Genomic DNA, 18548 nt, shown 5'->3' with positions numbered 1-18548 from the left:
ACGACAAGTTTAAATAATATATGCCACCCCGCCAAACCTTTCCAGGTTAGCTGTCAATCTAACTACAAAGAAGACCATCTATAAAATTTTCTGCCCCAGCATACTCTTGAACTGTGTCTTTTTTATTTTATAAAAACTAACCACACACACATTAATTTGATTAATATTATATATAATATTAATAGTATATTTGATTAAAGAAGCAAATAAAGACATTAATTTATCAAAAGCATAATATAATTTATTCTCTAGTTTCTTAACATTATACTGGAATCTGTAGGACACAGTATTACACTAGCTAAAGCCTATAGAGAGTTCAGTTACACAGCTGAATTCTGTAATTACTGTACTTTGGAAAGATAGTTCTTCAGACAATTCACTAAATCAAAAATACAAGAAGATTGTTCTGTAGCTTTTCAAAACCAGAATCTCATTTAATGTTTTGATATACTTACTGTGTCAATAAATCAACAGCACTTGGGAGAGGAGGAAGAAGTCTCTGAACAACTTCATCCGTAAGAAGACCAGCACAATGGGAAACAAAGCTTTTGATAGCTAAAAAAGGAATTGGATTTTAACTCAGTTAGAATCAGATGACAGGAGAGAGTGGGAAATTACACCACTACCTCACTAATCCTTTAAAGCAGAAGAAAAAATACAAAAAATTACAGCATCTTGACCAATAATTTAAGAAACTGATAAAATCTTGAATGAAAAATCTTATTTATATATGCATAGTTTTGGTGTCTCAGCTTGGATGTTAGTACCTTGTCTTCTAATTGTATACATTAATGCAAACATTTCTTGCTCTGTTACCAATCGATTTATGGGAGATAATTCCATGCTATTCGGGGGGGGGGGGAAAAAAGAGGCATGATGACTAGATGACTTGTGATGACTAGATGATCTGCTGCAGTTTAACTTGCTAGTTTTTCCTTCAAATTTAGCTTAATGACTGTGCTGCAAGAAACAATTCATTTGTACTTAAGTATCTTTCATTATTTACTGAAAATTAAACTTGACTTAGTATTTCAAAAAGCACGTAGAGAGTATACAGTCCTATTTTCAAAAATGACAAATATTTAAAGGTTAACTGTTCAGGTTATTTTAAAAATGAAACTACTGTTTAATTCCACACTTCCAAATAGATTTTAATAGTGAGAGAAGGATGATCACTATCCTGGACCTCATATTTCTGCTATGCAAAGGACCCTTCAGTACTCCAGAGTACATGTTTGGAACATATTAAGTATTTGAAGGTCACTGGAATAGTCTCTTGGAAACCCAGATTCCCTGTATTTCACAATGAAAAATTGCAACCTACTAGACAGTAGTCAAGTAGACGGCAGTGTTTACTGGCTGAGAACTGCAATTTCCTTATTATATTTTCTACCTGACTCTTCTCAGCCTGGCAAAATTGTTTGATTCATCCACTAATTCTATTCTGTTTATAGAAAACCAGCTCTTAGGAAACAGAACTGTTATCTACCAAATACAGTAGACTGTATAAACAACAGACCATACCCTGGCTTAGGCCCTCAGATGTTACTGTGATACGTATGTTAAACAAGAAAAAGGGAAGCACCCTTCCTGATACCACTCACTGCTTTCACTGCTTAGAAATCAACTGATTAGAAGAACAAGAGAAAAAACCCTCTTCAATAATAGATTATTTCTTTATTTTTACAAAAATGTGCATACACATACATATATATACACACATAGGTAAACATATAGATATAAAAATATGTATATACACACACACACACAAGCATGCATGTTGGGGAGGTAGCACCTCTTCTATCACCACCCTCTACCCCCCTGATAAGCATCAATATGAAGTATCTTTGTTCTCTCAGAAGGAAAACAAAAACAAAAACTATAGGCATTCAGAGAAAGACACGGCAAATCCCTCTTACCACAGAGAGCACCAGCACGGCCTTCCAGTGTTACTTGCCATGTAAACGAATCTCCTCGAGTCTTCTCCATTTCTAGGTCTTTAGGAGACAATGGAAAGATGCACTTCCACAGTAACAGCATTCTTGGCAGATGGTGTTGGACAACTGCAGGACCTTTAAGTATTGAGAGTTGTCATGCCAATGTGAGAATTCATAAAATTAAAATGTTCTCCTTAATTCCTTTTTCTATGTTCATAAAACCATTACCGCTTTGACCATAAAAACTATAGATAAGCATCTCAACAAATTTTTATGCTACTTTGCCAGCCTGCTTATACATAATTTCTCAGTTTTTTACTGCTTTGATATTCTATTTTCATACACAGCTGCATGCCCACTGATATGCCTAACAGTATGTCACCGAGCCAACAATAATCTCTGTCTTACTGTGCTTAGACCCAGTAGACCACTAGCATAACAGCAATCTAATAAGCAGTAGTGGTGTTCAGAAACACAAACATTTGATGTAGGTTCATGCACAGGGTGCATTCTCCCTAATCCAGGAAAAATGGATGGGCAGAAATAATAGTTAAAATGTGAAAGACAGCTTAAAATATGATCAAAATAAATAGAATTAATTTGTCATCAGTAATTTAGAGATTAGAGTCAATAATGTGACCACTAGTAAGTAACAGAAAGTTCAGTAATATTTCAAGTGTCTGACAAGAGAAGGAAATACACTCTCATTCTTATTTCATATTTAACTGTGGTCCCACCCAAACACTGCTTTTTCAGACATTACTCCCAATGAATTAATAGCAAATTTGAAAGTAATGGCATTTTTATTTTAGAAAGTTTTTTAAAGATTCCAATTTACATTATTATTTTAGAATTGTTTTGCAGTAGTAAGTTAAATGAAACATCGTAAGAATTCAAGTTAGAGACAGAACACAAAACAGCTCATTTTAGTTAAGTAAAAATTGTAGAAACCTATTACCTAACGTCATGAGGGCAGCTATCAACAGCCACCCTGCCTGTGTTCGCTGCAGTGAAATGCGGCTGTTCTGAGAAGCAGAACACAACAAATCCTCTGCTACTGTCATGATTACCTTCAAAGTTAAAACAAACAAACAAACAAACAAAGAGCATCAGCATCTTAGTAACTACATATGGATCTCAAATACAGCTTAAAAGGAAAATGATTCAGTCCTTGGCTGTTTCCAGACTAAATTTACAAATGCCCCCCATTCCCTTGTTTCAATAAAAATGTCATGCCAGTGCCATAACCACCACACAGCTAACAAATCTTCTGATATGCCTTCTTGGGCAGACTGTACCCAAGTTTTGAAGCAGTTTGGCATGGTTTAGAAGGAAGAAACCTAAAACCTTTATGCTATCTCTAAGCCATCCCTTATCCTCAGCAAATCGCTTCTCAGTCAGAAGATTTGATGTTAATACAGAATAAGGGACTGCAGTGGAGGAGGCAAATGTCCTTGAGCTCTTTTTTCCAAAATAATATGATTACACTTAAGCAACACCGTGAAAAAAAAAAATAAAGAAGCATAAAGACTGCTAGCCCACAGGATAAGTTCTGTGTAAAGGCTGATAATCCCTTTCATTCTCTGGTAAAGACAATTGTGTTCTTTAATGCCTTCCCTCTTGCATGCTGAGCAGTTTCCAAATCCTAAGGGTCAACTGTTTCTCTGAGGAGCTCACAATTCAAGGATAATCAAATAGACAGTGAGTAAGTGAACAGTAATAAAAAAGCCTGTTATACAGAAGTCAGCGTACACAGACCACGGCCTTCAGAAGGTGTTAAAATTATACAGTCCTGCAAGATGAGCTCAGTGAAATCATACCATGCAAAAGAAAAAAAGTACAAAACTCTGACAAACAGAAAGACGTGATCAAGAATTTGACAAGGCACAAAGGATGTGTGCTAACTTCTTCCAACACCACACCTACTTGTCACTAGGAGAGAATGACTCTCATTCTCAGTAATGACAGACAAAGTCAGGTGGAGTTCATGAAAACAGTCCAGAGAATACCCATCAGAAACCTAACAAGGTCAGCAAATGAAACTTGTTTTCCTTGGAAGCTATGGATAATGAGACAGCATTGGTAAAACTGGAAAAGAAAAAAAATCTCTGCATTTTGGAAGAACTGGGAAGGCAGGAATTTGCTTGCTGCTAAGTGCAAAGAGATATAAGCAGCTGTTTCCTGGACTATGGTATCACAGGTAGGGACCAAAAATGTTTTTGAGTCAAACCGAGAAATAAAAATGTTTCTAAAAGTACCTTCTCCACCCTTGCTACTACAGACCAGCAAAAAGCTATTTATAAACATTCTGCCTCAAGCAGAGAGCATAGTTTTATCTATCCTATTGACTTCCCCTGAAATTTTTCCTCTCCTTCCCAAGCAGGCAAGATTTTCTACTTCTCTAGATAACAAGCCTGCTGCAACTACCTTCCCTGCTTCAGCTCATGGGAGAACAATCTCAGTGCACAAACAGCATGTTCATCTGTTGCCAGGACCCTCCGCCACAATATCTTGCTACTGGTTATAGTAATCTTAATTCCTAACCATGGCCCCAGTTTACACAGGGAAAGTACCAGGGGGGCAGATACTACCATTACAAAACAGCTTTTCAATAGCATTTGTCATAATATTTAATCCTATTTCATTGTCCCCAAGCAGAACGTTATCTTCCTCTCACATTATAGCAAGAAACTCAGACCCAATTCCATAATGCTATCAGGTGCCTACAAATTAATAAGTTTATTTTGATGGATTTTTGATAGATAAAATAAAAATTATGATGATAAAATATTAGATTCTAAAATTAAAACAGCATTCTTGTTAAATTATACTATTAAAAGTTACTAACAGCTTGGTATATTCAAATTACCTGATAAACAAACATCCTAGAAAGGGCTTCATTTAATGATTTCTGATGGTTCTTCTATATACTAGTACTTATGACTTATTTTTGAAGGATTTCTTTAAAGCTGAAATATAAGCACTAGCACAGAATGATGAATATATATAAATATACTAATTATTTTGTTTCTTTGAATAGGTTCCACTTGAACCTGCAACTCTAACCATTCTCTCACAAAGGAAAATGCATTAACATAATATGGCTTCTGCCCAGGTCACCACCGTCCAGATTTGATACTTCTTTTTCAAAACTGCTTTATTTAACGCTGGTCTCTTTCAGTTCCTCCGAAAAGGAGATAGTTTGGAATCTGGCAGTGTTCCTAGGGGAGAATGGAAAAGAGCTTTTGTACACTCGTCTGTTCTCCCTCACAACAACTTAGTGCAGAATATAATGTTTTTCACACCATCTGTCTCTGCCCTCCCATAGCTTCCCGAGGCCCTATTTCTTCCTGTCATGTTCCTCTAAAAGAAATCTTTGTTAAGAATTATGTTTTCCTGTTAAATAGCATACGTTATACTTAGATATAAAGTATTTGGATGGCACTTTTTACCTACATGACTGTACAAACTATACATTTAGTTCTCTCCTCGCGGTCCGGTGAGCAAACACCAGATAAAGTTTTTAAAATCTAACAAAAATAGCTTCTTCCTTTTTGCTAAAAACTGTTTCATAAGCAGTGGGGATTTCGAATGTTGAGAACTGTAAATAGCAATATATGTTCATAAGTGCTATGTAACTGTTAGTACTCGACAATACTGAAGGGGTGGGCTGGTATCACTGTAAGGACAGTATTTGCTAATATGTTAAAGCATTCCTTTCATCTTACAGTGGTGCAATAACAAGAAAAACAGAATACTTGTGTCAACAAAAGGCATGTCGCTTTACTTCCCTAACGTCCCTTGGCTCTGAAACAGATGTTTTCAGAAGGGAGAAGGTAAGTTTCTACACTATGCAGGGAATTAGCATGTACTGATATTTGTGTTGCACCATGGTTTTCCAGCTGTGAAAGGGATAGGTTCTTGTGCAGATGGAAACTGCTTATACTCCTAGCCTTTATCTCTATATTTGGATAACTCTAACTCAGACTTCAGAGTATGGCATATCCTATCTGTCCTAGCAGAAAGATTGGCATGACCATTTTATACAATATTGATGCAAGAAATTGATTTCTGTTAAATTTTATTTAACAACATGAAAATGTTTGTTTGTGAGACTTGATTAAAGATTTTCAAGATATTACAGAATTATTAACTGTTGTTGGTTTAAGCATTGACAAAAACGTATACTGAAGTCATTGATGGGAATGGGAAATGTTCATTCAGAGAATTTGTAGTTAAATGAGTTTCCTTCCAGGAAATTTAGATTTCTAATGTCCCAGCATGCAATAGATCTGTATATATCCCTCCAATTAGTTTTTATAAAAGAAAGATATTTTCCTTTGCAAACCTGATACATTTCAGGTGTATTACAGTCTAGCCTTTTCTTACCATTAACATTGCTGTGAAGCTCACAGGAAGGAGAAAGAAATGTCAGCATGCCAATTTAAGCAAACGACAAACAGGGCTAGAATTACAGAAGCTTTACTCTTGCTGGAAAGAATTTGCAATTCTGAAAAACATAACTCTTCAAGAAAATTATTCTGCAAATAAATCCTTTTTTAGACGGTTCAATTTAAGCCCTCATAGTTTCTCAGAATTGACTTCTCTCCCAAAACAGGGTAGTAATACCTAACAAACTTCTCCATTAGAAAAAGGTAGCAGATTGAGTGGTTAACAGAGCTATTAATGATGTACAACTTATTTTAAGAAATTCACATTCCTGTCAAGTTATATGGTGACACTTCTGAGAAAAAACATTTGCTTACTTGAATTATGATATGCTTGGAAAACCCCTTCTCAAGAAAAGATCACATCACATGGGTATACTGGGGAATCCTAGTTTTGTAATCACATGATAAAGAATACATACAAAAACTTTTGCAAAAATCATCAAAGAATTGCAAGTATTTTATTAGAACCATACCTTCCCTTTTCCATGTGGAATTCCTAAAGGACAGAGTTTTACTGCACCCAGCAAAGCAGCAACAGCAAAACTATAACCAGTCACTGCTTCTGGGGAGGATTTCAATACACTAAGACGTTCAATGCAGCGATCCAAAAGTAGGGACACATAGGACGGCAGTGCTATTGCAATACAGCGCAAACACCAAGCTGCTGTTAGTCTAACGGAAATGCTGGGATGAAGAATGACAGAAATGACTGCTTCCAGAATTCCTGAAAAATAAAGGAATAAACACACTTAAGATGGAGGCAAAGGAGATGATTCTTAAAAAGACAAAACAAGCAGAAGTGTATATAGAAGAATGGTAAACATACCACTATCTAGTTCCTGTACTTCTCTTTAAAAAGTGCTATTGTGTTTTATTGTGAAATATTTCTCATCAATTTTAAATACTTTAAAACTTTTTTAAAAAGGTTACCCTAAGTGAAAAGTAATAGCATGAAGCAAACATAAAATGTCATGCATAGGAAGCATCTATATCCAAGGAAGCAGAAATCCGCGCAGCGGAAACAGATGTCCACTTGAACCAATCAGCTTTCAAAGCTGGAGGTATGGTACATATGAATGCATTAGGATTAAAGCAAAAAAAGAACAAAATTCTCACTGCATTTAAATGAAAACAGTATAAGTAGATGAAGATACTTAGCTTTATCAAACTGATTTATTGTAAACCATACAGAGTGTGTTGGACTCAGTTTAAATTTGACCCTTAATCAGGTAAATTTCATACTCATCACCAATAAACAAACAAACAAACAACACCCAAAACAAAAAACAATTCAGGGTATGTACCTGTACTGGAATCTTGTAGTAATGGTGCTGCTGTAGTTCCTAAGCCATGGATGAGACTTCCGAGTTCCTGCAGCGTACACACAAGTACATGCTGACTTGCTGTTACATCTGTTGTAGTAATTCGTGTTTCCAAGTTACTGTCACTCATTGCAGCGTCTGATAATGCAATATAAGAAAACTCCTATGAAATCATTGCCAGAATAAAACAGACTGGAGAAAGCATTTTCCTATGGTAAGTTATCTACATTACCAAATGAGCTTTTATCATTGCCATTTTTATCACTGATCAAACAGTTTTGATAAAGGTTTACTTTCACTGAGACAAGTACATTTCTACCACTGAAACAGATATTGTAGAAACTTTGGTGAGGGCAGGTGGGGAGAAAAATACAAACTGCCATATTGCTCCTCTGACAAATGTCAGGGTATGGTGGCTACAAAGCAGAATGCTATTTTCAACCTCACCAATATTACTTGAAGAGGTTGTATTTCAACAGAATTTACTACTTTGTGTTGTGGGGGAGAGAGAGCGGGGGGGAAGAGACAGAGAGAGAAAATGCATTTCTGTGCGAGTTTACCTTTACTTCTGAAATACAAATTACGGTCAGTTTAGATTCCCAGATATTTAACCAAGATACAATATGCAACTTTTACCAGGGAGGAACTGACTATGCCTAGCATTCTCTCTTTTCCCCCACATGGCTGATGCTAGGAGAGCAGCAGTTTGCGTAGAAGCTGTGTACAGGACTTTATGCTATAAATGATCTTTTTTCTCCAGAAGAAATGGTTGCTTTGTCAATTAGGAACAAATTCTTCTTTTTTGAACCATCAGTAGTGTCAGCTGCACTGAACAGGAAGGCAGAATCTGGCTAGTCACATATCAACTACCAATTGAACTTACTTTATAATATTATATATGTTTTATTACTGCGTATACTTATTTTGTTATACTTACTATTTTAATATATTTATCATTTATTGAAATGATGTTGCTTGGGAAGAAGTTGCTTTTTTTAAAAAAAAGTTTACATATGTGTCTGTATGGGCATGCATAAACACAGACACACACAAATCAATAACCAGCCTGAGTAAAAAAAAAAAGCACCCAACAGAAGCCTTCTACATTATTATGGTAATAAATCAGCACTAGATTTTCTGTTCCTGCAGTCTCTGAATTAGGAAGTTGGACAAACAATCACTTAAATAAAGAAAAACAGAGGCCTGAATGGATAATCTTGTTAGACCCATACCCACAACTTTCTTCAATTTCCAGATGGCCTGACAAATCTCCTTGGCAGCTGCAATTTGAGCTTTTTCCCCAAGAAGGCCTCCTACTGTAGCTCGAAGGATAAATGAAATACAGCGGCGACAGCAGATAGCATCCATCTGAGTCTGAATAGCCTTAGGGTGAGACTGAGACACGAGATCTAGAATATGGGAAAGGAAGGCAGAGAAGTTCCTTTCAAGCCATTGTCCTCCTAACGTGGAGACAAATACCACATATGCCTGAAAGAGATTTGAAAAGAAGTCACATTTTAGAGTAATACCATCTGGAAAACCACTACTAGCTAGCCCCTGTACATATTTTTTGATCCCCACACTTTTCCACTACTAGAACATCATTAAACTGAGATCATTTATACATTTATACATCCATAAATCATGTATGTTCTCAGTTTCAGGTAGCTGCATTTTTTTTGCCTATTTAAATCATTTAAATCAGTACAAATTAAAACTGTACTAGCAATATTGCAGCTTGGTTTGACTGTAAGTTAATTCAAGCTGCTTGCCTGTTTTACTTCATTTCAGAGTGTGAGAAATGGCAGTTCACCCTGCACAGGCACTTGTTATGTAAAACATTGTGTTTGGTCTCACTGAACAACAGCTTCCAGCTATTTAACATTCTGCACACGAACCCCAAATTTAATGTATGAATGCATTTTAAGAACTACTATGTTACAAAAGTGTAACACACAGCCCTGAGAGAATTTTGTTATTATAGGCTTTGAATTAGGGAGTATTTACAGCCCCATGCACTGCTCTTCATTTCACTGAATTTTAATTGTTTGCCTTGCAATGAAGGTACCATAAAGAGACTATGGATGCCACGAGAAAGAATGCAGAGCCATTTTACAAACCTAATCACCACAAGACCATTTATTTTTCCACTCCCTTACAAATGTCTTCCATATGTATTTGTTGGATTCTGCTTTTAATGAATAGATTTGCTATCATGAAGAAAAGTGAATACAATTAAGTGAGACTGTGCAAACGAACAGACAAAATTCCTCATAAGAAAGTTCACATTTACTACCACCCATCAAACTTCAGTATTTATCCAATGCATACTTTCCCCATGTCTAATATCAACAACTAAATTATTCATGTAAAAAGAGGTGAAGCACTATTCCTTTTTTTCCTCTCAGAATTCCCAGCAAAATACTTGTGGAGGGAGAAAAAAGAACTCAACTTCTGGATATACAAAAAAGCTAGCAGTTGGATAAAACAATTTTTTCTTCAATAACTTGATAGCTCTTGACAAATATTACTTAGGCCTCATAATGTACCAGTACATTACCCTCATTTTACAGACCTGAAAATGGAAAAATTTAACGGGATAGACTTATGAAGAGTCATATTGCTATGGCTAGTTAAGATAATTTAATCACTCTGATTTTTGTTTTTAAAACTAATTTAGAAGTGTAGACAATCAGAATAAAGAGAAATAGCATAAACAATTGCCTGTATTTGACCACAATTAGAGGGCATATGTAAAACTGATTTTATAAGATAGATTTATCTCCTGCAAGCCTTTGTATACTATCTCAGTTTTGCTACATTTCCTTCTGAATTTGTCATACACTTACTTCTTGTGTTTAAAGTACAATGCCATCAACAGTTTAATTCTTTAACAGTATAGTTGAGTTTAGCTAGGGCCTTTCAATTTCTATTTCCATAATCCCATCATTAAAACATAATACTTTCCAATTCTAAATGTATCCTTCAGGAACACAGTCAGGAAAATTCTTCTGTAGGTTCAGGGTGTGGAATCTGTGTGCTTACAGCTCTCCAGGAAACTAAACAAGAAAGTATTTTCTTCCTCAGGCTCAAGACTCAACTGTTAACATACCCATTTATATAGAAAATTCTTACGGGTTAAAACTAAATGGATGGCTATAAATAAAATAAAGTAGGGGCCACAACTAAAACATGCAGCAAGAAGGGATTATAAATACAGATATGCACAAAAAGAGGATTTTGAGAATTGTAAAAATCCGTACTCTTGCAGTTGCTGACTCAATTTCAGTATTTAAATTTAAGCTTGTTTGATGCCACTGAAATACATTTTTGAGATATGAAATCAGAAGAGATATAATGTATATTCATGTATAATTATATATACATAAAATGCTGTTCAGTTTTTAGCACCAGTTCCAAGCTTGCAAACTCTCAGAACATAATCATTACCTTGATACAGAAATCGTTACTTTGATTGGAGCCTGCAGATTATATTCTGCATATAATACTATACATGTATATTTACTCTATTATACAAGACTTTAATCATGCAACTCAAAGTAGTAAATATTACACAAAAACCAGTTTTGAATGTCTTCTTAAGAAGGGACGTTGCACAGTCTCCTGGGGCAATCTTTTCCAAGGTTTGATTACTCTCACTTTAAGAAGTTTTCCCTAATATTTACATTACAGCCTGTGTCCATTGCCTCACCATGCACTTCCAACAGGAGTGTACCTCCATCTTCTCTATACACTCCCATTAGCTAGTTGAAGACAGCAGTTAAGATCTGTAACCTTTGCTTCTTAAGGCTGAACAAACTCTTAGGGGTTCTCTCACCCTCTCCCTATACATCATGTCCTCTACTCCCCTAGCCATCTTGGAGGCCCTCCACTGTACTTGTTCCAATATATGAGTGTCCCCGAGAGGCCCAAAATTGGACACAGTACTCCAGATGGTTTCACAAGTGCTGAATAAAGAGGAATTATAACTTTCCCTTGACATTCTGGCTACATCTTGAACTACATCTTGAACACGGCTGAATGCTGATCAAATATAAATTCTTCTTCCACATTTAAAAAGTCATCTTCAATACTTTTCTGATTTTTTAATTTATAACAACCTGTAATTCACGTAATAATTAATATATTTTATAAATGCAAGTTCTTTTTTACTTACAGGCACTGAGGTACGCACAATTCTTCAAGTATTTGCTTATAAACACATCACACTGCTTTAACTGTGATGGTACAGTTGGAGTATATAAATTCTTTAGCACATGTGCTATTATATCAACTACATCATCAATTATACCCTGTACATCAAAAAGGAGACAACCTCAAACCAGTAATAAATAATCAAAATGCTTAACTGAAATATCTGTTCTTGAAAAAACAATAAAACTGTTCTGTGTACATACAAGACTCTAGGAGACTGGCATGCATTTTCTTGGCAAATAGCTGCCAAGATATTATTGCCCCCAGCTGTTCTGTCTCTCTGCCAGAAAACTCCCACTCAGCATTGGCTGAAGACAGAAGACAATCCGTGAGCACCTTTTAGCTCTTTCAGTGCAAGGTCTGGCAACTTATATCAGTAATTCAAGCTAATTTGCAGAATTTTTGCACTGCAGAAGTTGAAATGGCTCGAGCATTCCCTTATTGGCATAGGGGAGGTAACGAATAGTTGCAGGGATGGTAACATATTAAAATTATCACAGTTGTTTGATACATAAATGTTCATCATCAGCTTTCATCTTGATTCATGGCTTTAATATTTTAATAACTAGGTTTTAACATGTAAATGTTGTTTAAGATGTCATTTACAGCAAAAAGTCAATTTGACTTTATCTGAAAAATTTATATTGCTTTTACCAGCGTGCACTATATGGTCTGACTTCACTATTTCTCAGTTAACAAGATTCTATCCTTTACTGATCATCCTGGAACACAGCAAAAACAGCAGACATTCAATTTTTTTTACTAAATTCTGTTTCCCTTATTTTTCAAGCAGTTATTCAACGCAGAACCATTCTTTCAGAATGGGACTGAAATGTCCCTATATGTAATATAAGAAAACTGATTCCAAGTTCAAAGAATTCTTGTAATTTTTGTAAATTCACAGTTTTTAAACATATGGTATTTGTTAAGTTTTAAATTAAAAAATATTTTGAGGAACTAATTTATATGAGTTATTTGAAATTTATATTACTAGAAGCTTTCACAAGCAATACACATTTCATCTGGACAATTTCAAACTATTATATAAACAAGCAACATCAGATTTTTTTTCTTTTTAGTGTACCTAAAGATGAAAATCCTTATTATAAATCATGTTATCACAGATAAGAAAAAGGATGAAATAACAGAAATACGGAAAGCAAAACAGTTGTTTTAGGAATGTTTGGCAATCTTAGAAAATCACAAATAATGTAATCCAAACCTGGGTGACTCCAACTCTGACATCTCTGCTGACTGAACTAGTCCCTTTCAGCATATCACCACTGGCTCGTAGAAATCCACAACTTCCACGTAAAAATCCAGTTCCTAATAGCTCCATGGCTTCTTCTAGAGAGATTCTGCGAAAGTTTTGCCTGGTGGATGCTAAAAATAGGTATATATGTTTAGAAGAATATGTCAGTAAAACTTTTTACATTTTAGAAGGAAAGTTTCAACTCTAATCATTAAAAAAAAAAAAAGAAATTTGCACAAATTCAGTTGCATGGCCAAATCAAAATATTGTTAAAGCATAATTTCCTAACTGAAACTAAGAGATTTTTAGGATCCAGTGCTCCTGTTAACCAGAACAATGTACACAGTTTTTCTGCTTCAGCTATAAATAAATATAATCACCTAACCATCACCTAATATGTGTGAATATACTCCCTCAGCATTTACTACCATCTTTGCTTCTGCAAAACAGTCTGTATGGTCTATTCCTTCCCACTCCAATGAAGCTTTGCTTGCACCCTAAGTTTCATGAAAGCCCCATTCCATCTTACCACCAAAGAAAATCAATTCCACACTCCACCCAGGGATAATTATCATTCCTCTATGCTTAGCCAACTCCCTACATCCCTACCTATAGGCTAATCAAAGCTAACCAGTTGACTCCAGAGTTTTTCTTCCCAGTGTCCTGTCAGTATGTCCCCAATGCCCTACATTCCTCCAGAAGTTTATTAGTCTTTCTCTCTTGCTTTTCCCACAGCCCTGCTCCAGGCTATCTCACCCAAGCCAGCAAATCTGGCCTCTGGGAAAAGGAAAGTGCAGCTCTATCTGGGGTGTGGTTGCAGCCACTGCAAAGTACCCTTCTCCCTCCATAACTTCAGTTGCTGTTGTAGAGGAATAGAGAGAAAGAAGGAGGAAATGGGGAAATGAAAGGACAAAAGTTCACATGGAATTTTTCTGTAGTTTCTTACTCACTAGCATACGGTGCCAGCTGGGTGCAGCCTCCAATTTGAAAATTGCTCATCTAGGAGTTGAAGAGCACCCCTAATGCACAAGGGCAATGCTACCACGAATTTTAAGATCTTTTAGAATCAATACATTATTTTTAGGAGCAGTGACTCTTTTTCATCAGATAAGGGCATAGCAACAGGTTCTCTTAGAAAAAAAAGCATCTCACCTTACTATCAAATTAGCTCTCCATAATGGTGAGAAAAATAGAATATTTACAATTGTCTAGGTAAATTACGTATTTCTAGTTTCTATTTTGTTGTTTTATTTTCTGATAGAAAGTTTATTTACAATATACGCTGGGACATGCGTGTGCAAACTTTGTGTGATGGCTGCACAATGTGCAAACTAAGTGACCTAAAATTTTCATTACAGTTTACTTTCTCTTTCAAGTATGGAATGAGAAGAAGAATGAGAGGATTTAAGATAATCTTGACCAAAAGAAAAAAAAAAAGAAGCTAATCTCAACAGGTGATCAGATGCAGAGCAGAAACTTTAGGAATACCTATTTCTTCCTTGTGTATTGCTCCTCCACTTCTCCTCTAGCCCCTTCTATGCTCAGCTTGGCTTCTGTCTCACTTAGCTCTAACTTGTTCCTGACCTAGTGCTTCCTCCACTAAAAATACTCAGCTGAACAGTTATGAGCTTCTTCTATTACTAAAGTGCTAAGATAAGGTCATATAACTGCACTGTTTACCAGGATTAAAGAAAAATATCAAGTTTATAAAGAAGCTAGAGTATTTTTTTTTCATTTTTAATGGAAAAAGATGAGGGCTGATTGTTTTCTCTAAAACAATAATTCTCTTCAAAGGGACTGTTAGAAAAATACTTTGGAAGTCATGACTTTAAAGTCTCTGATGCACATACACAGCCTCAAGAATTTTGAAAGTAAATAAGGCTTACTTAAGAAAGCTTTGAAAATAAGTTAGACTTAAAGTTCTGAGATTTTGTCATTTACTGCTTATCGCACAGAAGGTCATCTCTGAAGCCATTGAAGGCAGAACAAAGAATCTGAATCACAGTCTGTGTCTTGCTATATTTCACTTAGATTACACTTAGATATTTAGCTTGGTTCTCCTATGATTGGAATGAGAACTTCCAGTCTGAATGACAACAAGGATTGCAGATGTTAACTTTGTCCTAGAATACTTCAGTTGGATCAGTTACAGTCTGTCAGCAAAACCTCTGTCACTCCCTCAAATCTTAGTGTTTTCTACATTGCTGAGCTGCATCTTGCCTTCAAATTCTCAAGGCTAGGAACTTCTCTTCTTACAATGACGACTTTGTAACACAGGAACTAGTTTTACCAAATAATTTTGCTTTGTTTATTATCTTATAATGTATACACTGGATAACACAACTAAAAGCAAAGCACCATATGAGAAAAATGTTGCAAAAAAAGAGCAAAACAGAGATATGAACAGCCAGAGTTTACATTCTGATCTAATGTTTACTCATAGCTTGAAAAGAACTTGAGAGTTTCTGGTCATCTGACTACTTTCTTTCTTTTTTTTTTTTTTTAAACAAATGAGGAGTCAGCAAGCAAATTATATACTTTACCTGTTGTCTGTTTGGATGTTACAGCTCTAGCCAATACCGTGCCTAAAAGTTTTGAAACCGCTAACCGTACATCATAATTGGAACCTTCAAAGGATTTAAAACACAAGGTCACAACACTATCTAGGTCTGTACTCCACATAAAAACTGCTTCATTCTGAAGTTCAAGAAGACACTAGACAAAAAGGGAAAGAAAAATCTTTAAGGTAAACATTTTGATATAATATGAGAATACTCAATACAGATTTTAGCTTGCAACATAATACACAGAGTTCTCCCTAATAAAGTAAGTATGGTGCTTCACACCAAAATGACTTGAATTTTCACTGCCAAGGCAATGTCTAAGAAAGTAATATAGATAAGCAAACAGTGTATTTAGTGCTATGTTTATCATCCATTAAAATGGAATTTTATTTAGGAAGCTTACTTAATAAAAACAATTAATAGAGCACTTTACCTTTGCAGCAGCACAGCGGACTGCCATGGATCGATCTGTCAAACACGACCGGGCAGCTTTGTAAATATCTCGGTGACATGGGATAGCAGCAGCTCCTAAACCGTTTAATATATTTTGTAAACTAAGCATGATTTCATAACGACCTTGAGACTAAAAAATGAAAAAGAGGAAATGTTAAAGTTGTAACTACTGAAACAAGTTAATTGGTTTTTTTGTTTTGTTTTGTTTTGTTTTTTTACTGTTTAAGAGATCTATTTATGCTGAAGTGAGTTAAAGCAGATAACTTGTTCTATAACGCTATAATGAAGTGAAAATTATAATTCTACATTCTATCAAAAAGTACTCACTGGCAGTTTAATACTGAAAATATGAAGTAAAACCCGGAGCACAAATGTTCTTATTAATAAAAACAATTAAATATTCTCATTTATCAAGTTCTTTCATGAAAGCAGCTTGAAAATAGCTATGATCCATCCTTTTATAGTCATAATTCATTACATTCTGTAGTCCTTCTTGGAATTTAGACATTGATTTTTATCCTACGACTTTCCACAATTTTTTCATATACTGGTATCATGCAATTTCTCCTATTCACTGGCCCAGCTACTAACAGCAAACATCATATTTTTCCAGTCTTTTTAAACATGCTGTTCCAATACCTCTGCATTCTTCATTGCTTTAAGCACATTCCCAACGGTGTCAGTAAAACTGTTTCCCAAAATTCTTCCCAATTTTTTGTATAAATAGCCCAAGCATACCACCGCAGCACTAAAACAAAGCAAATCCAAAAATGCGTGAAAATGAATGCAACAACAGATGAAAAGGATTGAAAAGACTGATGTAATCGATGGGCAAACAACAAAATAAGCAAATAGAATGTCCCAGAAATGTAAGTGAATTATTAAAAGGAAAAAGAATGGTCTGTGTGTGGCACACACTCACACACTAGGAGAACTAAGGATGCTGGAGTTGAGAAAGTAACTTGGATAATACAAAAATTCAGATAATACCACCCTCCAATAAATTTTACTATAGAAATGCTTTTTCATATCCACTTTTAAGCCTTATAAATGAATTCCTAAATAAGCCTGCCCTGCCTCATGCAGTCTATGACACTGTGCTGGGGCAAATGCTGCTAGAAGCAGTCAGGGACAGGTTTGTTCACAATTTAGAAAGTCAAAAGAAGACTGTAAATGCTCCAGGACTTAAGACTGACATTTAAGTATAACAATAAATAATGACAAAACACCTTTAAGAAAATTTCTTAATTTCAATTCAAATTTCAAACCCATTCCTTTTTGCTGCAAAACGATTCTGAAGTTAGTTTCTGGGTAAAACAACTGATAATTGGAGTCTGTGCGCCCTGTATGCCTACAGGCATTTTCTTTAGCAAAAAACAAAAATTGCTAAGTATTCAGTACTGAGCAAAGAAAATAAAATAATAGAAAAAGAATTGTTTAATTAAAGAATGTTTTTCCTTGGAAAAATTACTTCAGGCAAATATATATTCTTTTTAATTGACAGATCTAAACTAACCACATTTATTTGATGAATACAAGAAGAAAAATGACATCTTTAATCAGCTTTCTGCTCTTTGGTCAAACCTGCTGAATATCCAATGACACTGTTCAGCACCTCTTCAAGAAAACATTTAACTTATTCCCCAGTTTAACTCAAATGTTACATAAGTAGTTCTTAAATCTCATATTGAAGACCTTCTCAATTAGGAAAACTTATTTAATACAAAAACAAACCCAATAATATTATCTCTTATCACAGCAAAATCCTATTTTCCTCAAAGATATGTTTTTCATTATTGCTTTTGTCCAACTTAGTGCACATTGACAATCTGGATTTAAATTTTGCTTTGGTGTGTGTGGCTGGGCATGAAATTACAATTGCAACGTCTAACTACTTTGATGGCCACAGGTACTCTCCTTAATTAGTTTTAAGGGTGTGGTGTGGCGTGGCGTGGCGTGGCGTGGTGTGGTGTGGCGTCACACACTGCACATTCTAATCCAAGGAAGGAATATTCAACAAAAAAATTTCCCAGAACTACTTTATTATACTATGGTATAACTTGTACACTCTCCCACATGCCTGGCTGGACTGCTGTTTGCTTGAGTGTTGTATGAATGTTTCCATCAGTACTGAACAGAAATTTCTAGCAACAAATTAGCAATATCACATCCAGGACCCTAACTTTGCTGGTAAGATACATTACTTAGAGCTACTTGCATAGCATGTCTCTCGTTCTACATTATACAGATATTACCCCATATCCAAATCTGACTTTGTGGTCAGTTGCAGACATATAGCAATATCTCAGTTTGTCATTCTTCTCCAAAGTCAAACAATGTTTTACTTATATTTT

The 18548-nt window shown here is 35.3% G+C and overlaps 1 protein-coding gene across 7 annotated transcripts in view; it reads right to left on the bottom strand.

Annotated features, from left to right (window-relative positions):
* HEATR5A (HEAT repeat containing 5A) overlaps positions 1–18548 on the bottom strand; it is a 75773-nt gene that overhangs the window by 42018 nt on the left and 15207 nt on the right. For 6 of the 7 annotated variants that reach the window (XM_064512385.1, XM_064512382.1, XM_064512384.1 and 3 more), the window contains exons 5-14: positions 16834–16942; positions 16175–16324; positions 15721–15892; positions 13148–13308; positions 8943–9198; positions 7693–7848; positions 6862–7112; positions 2896–3007; positions 1920–2072; positions 456–555 (exon numbers count right to left, since the gene is read on the bottom strand). In XM_064512385.1, coding sequence (XP_064368455.1) covers positions 456–555; positions 1920–2072; positions 2896–3007; positions 6862–7112; positions 7693–7848; positions 8943–9198; positions 13148–13308; positions 15721–15892; positions 16175–16324; positions 16834–16942 — 1620 coding nt within the window. Of the gene's footprint in view, positions 1–455; positions 556–1919; positions 2073–2895; positions 3008–6861; positions 7113–7692; positions 7849–8942; positions 9199–13147; positions 13309–15720; positions 15893–16174; positions 16325–16833; positions 16943–18548 lie in introns of those variants that run through there. The other variant, XM_064512388.1, reaches the window with a different exon arrangement.

Source organism: Dromaius novaehollandiae, chromosome 5 (genome assembly GCF_036370855.1).
Source record: "Dromaius novaehollandiae isolate bDroNov1 chromosome 5, bDroNov1.hap1, whole genome shotgun sequence".
NCBI classification, from domain to species: Eukaryota; Metazoa; Chordata; class Aves; order Casuariiformes; family Dromaiidae; genus Dromaius; species Dromaius novaehollandiae.
The sequence above is the reverse complement of the archived record's forward strand: the minus strand, read 5'-3'. Positions and strand labels throughout refer to the sequence as shown.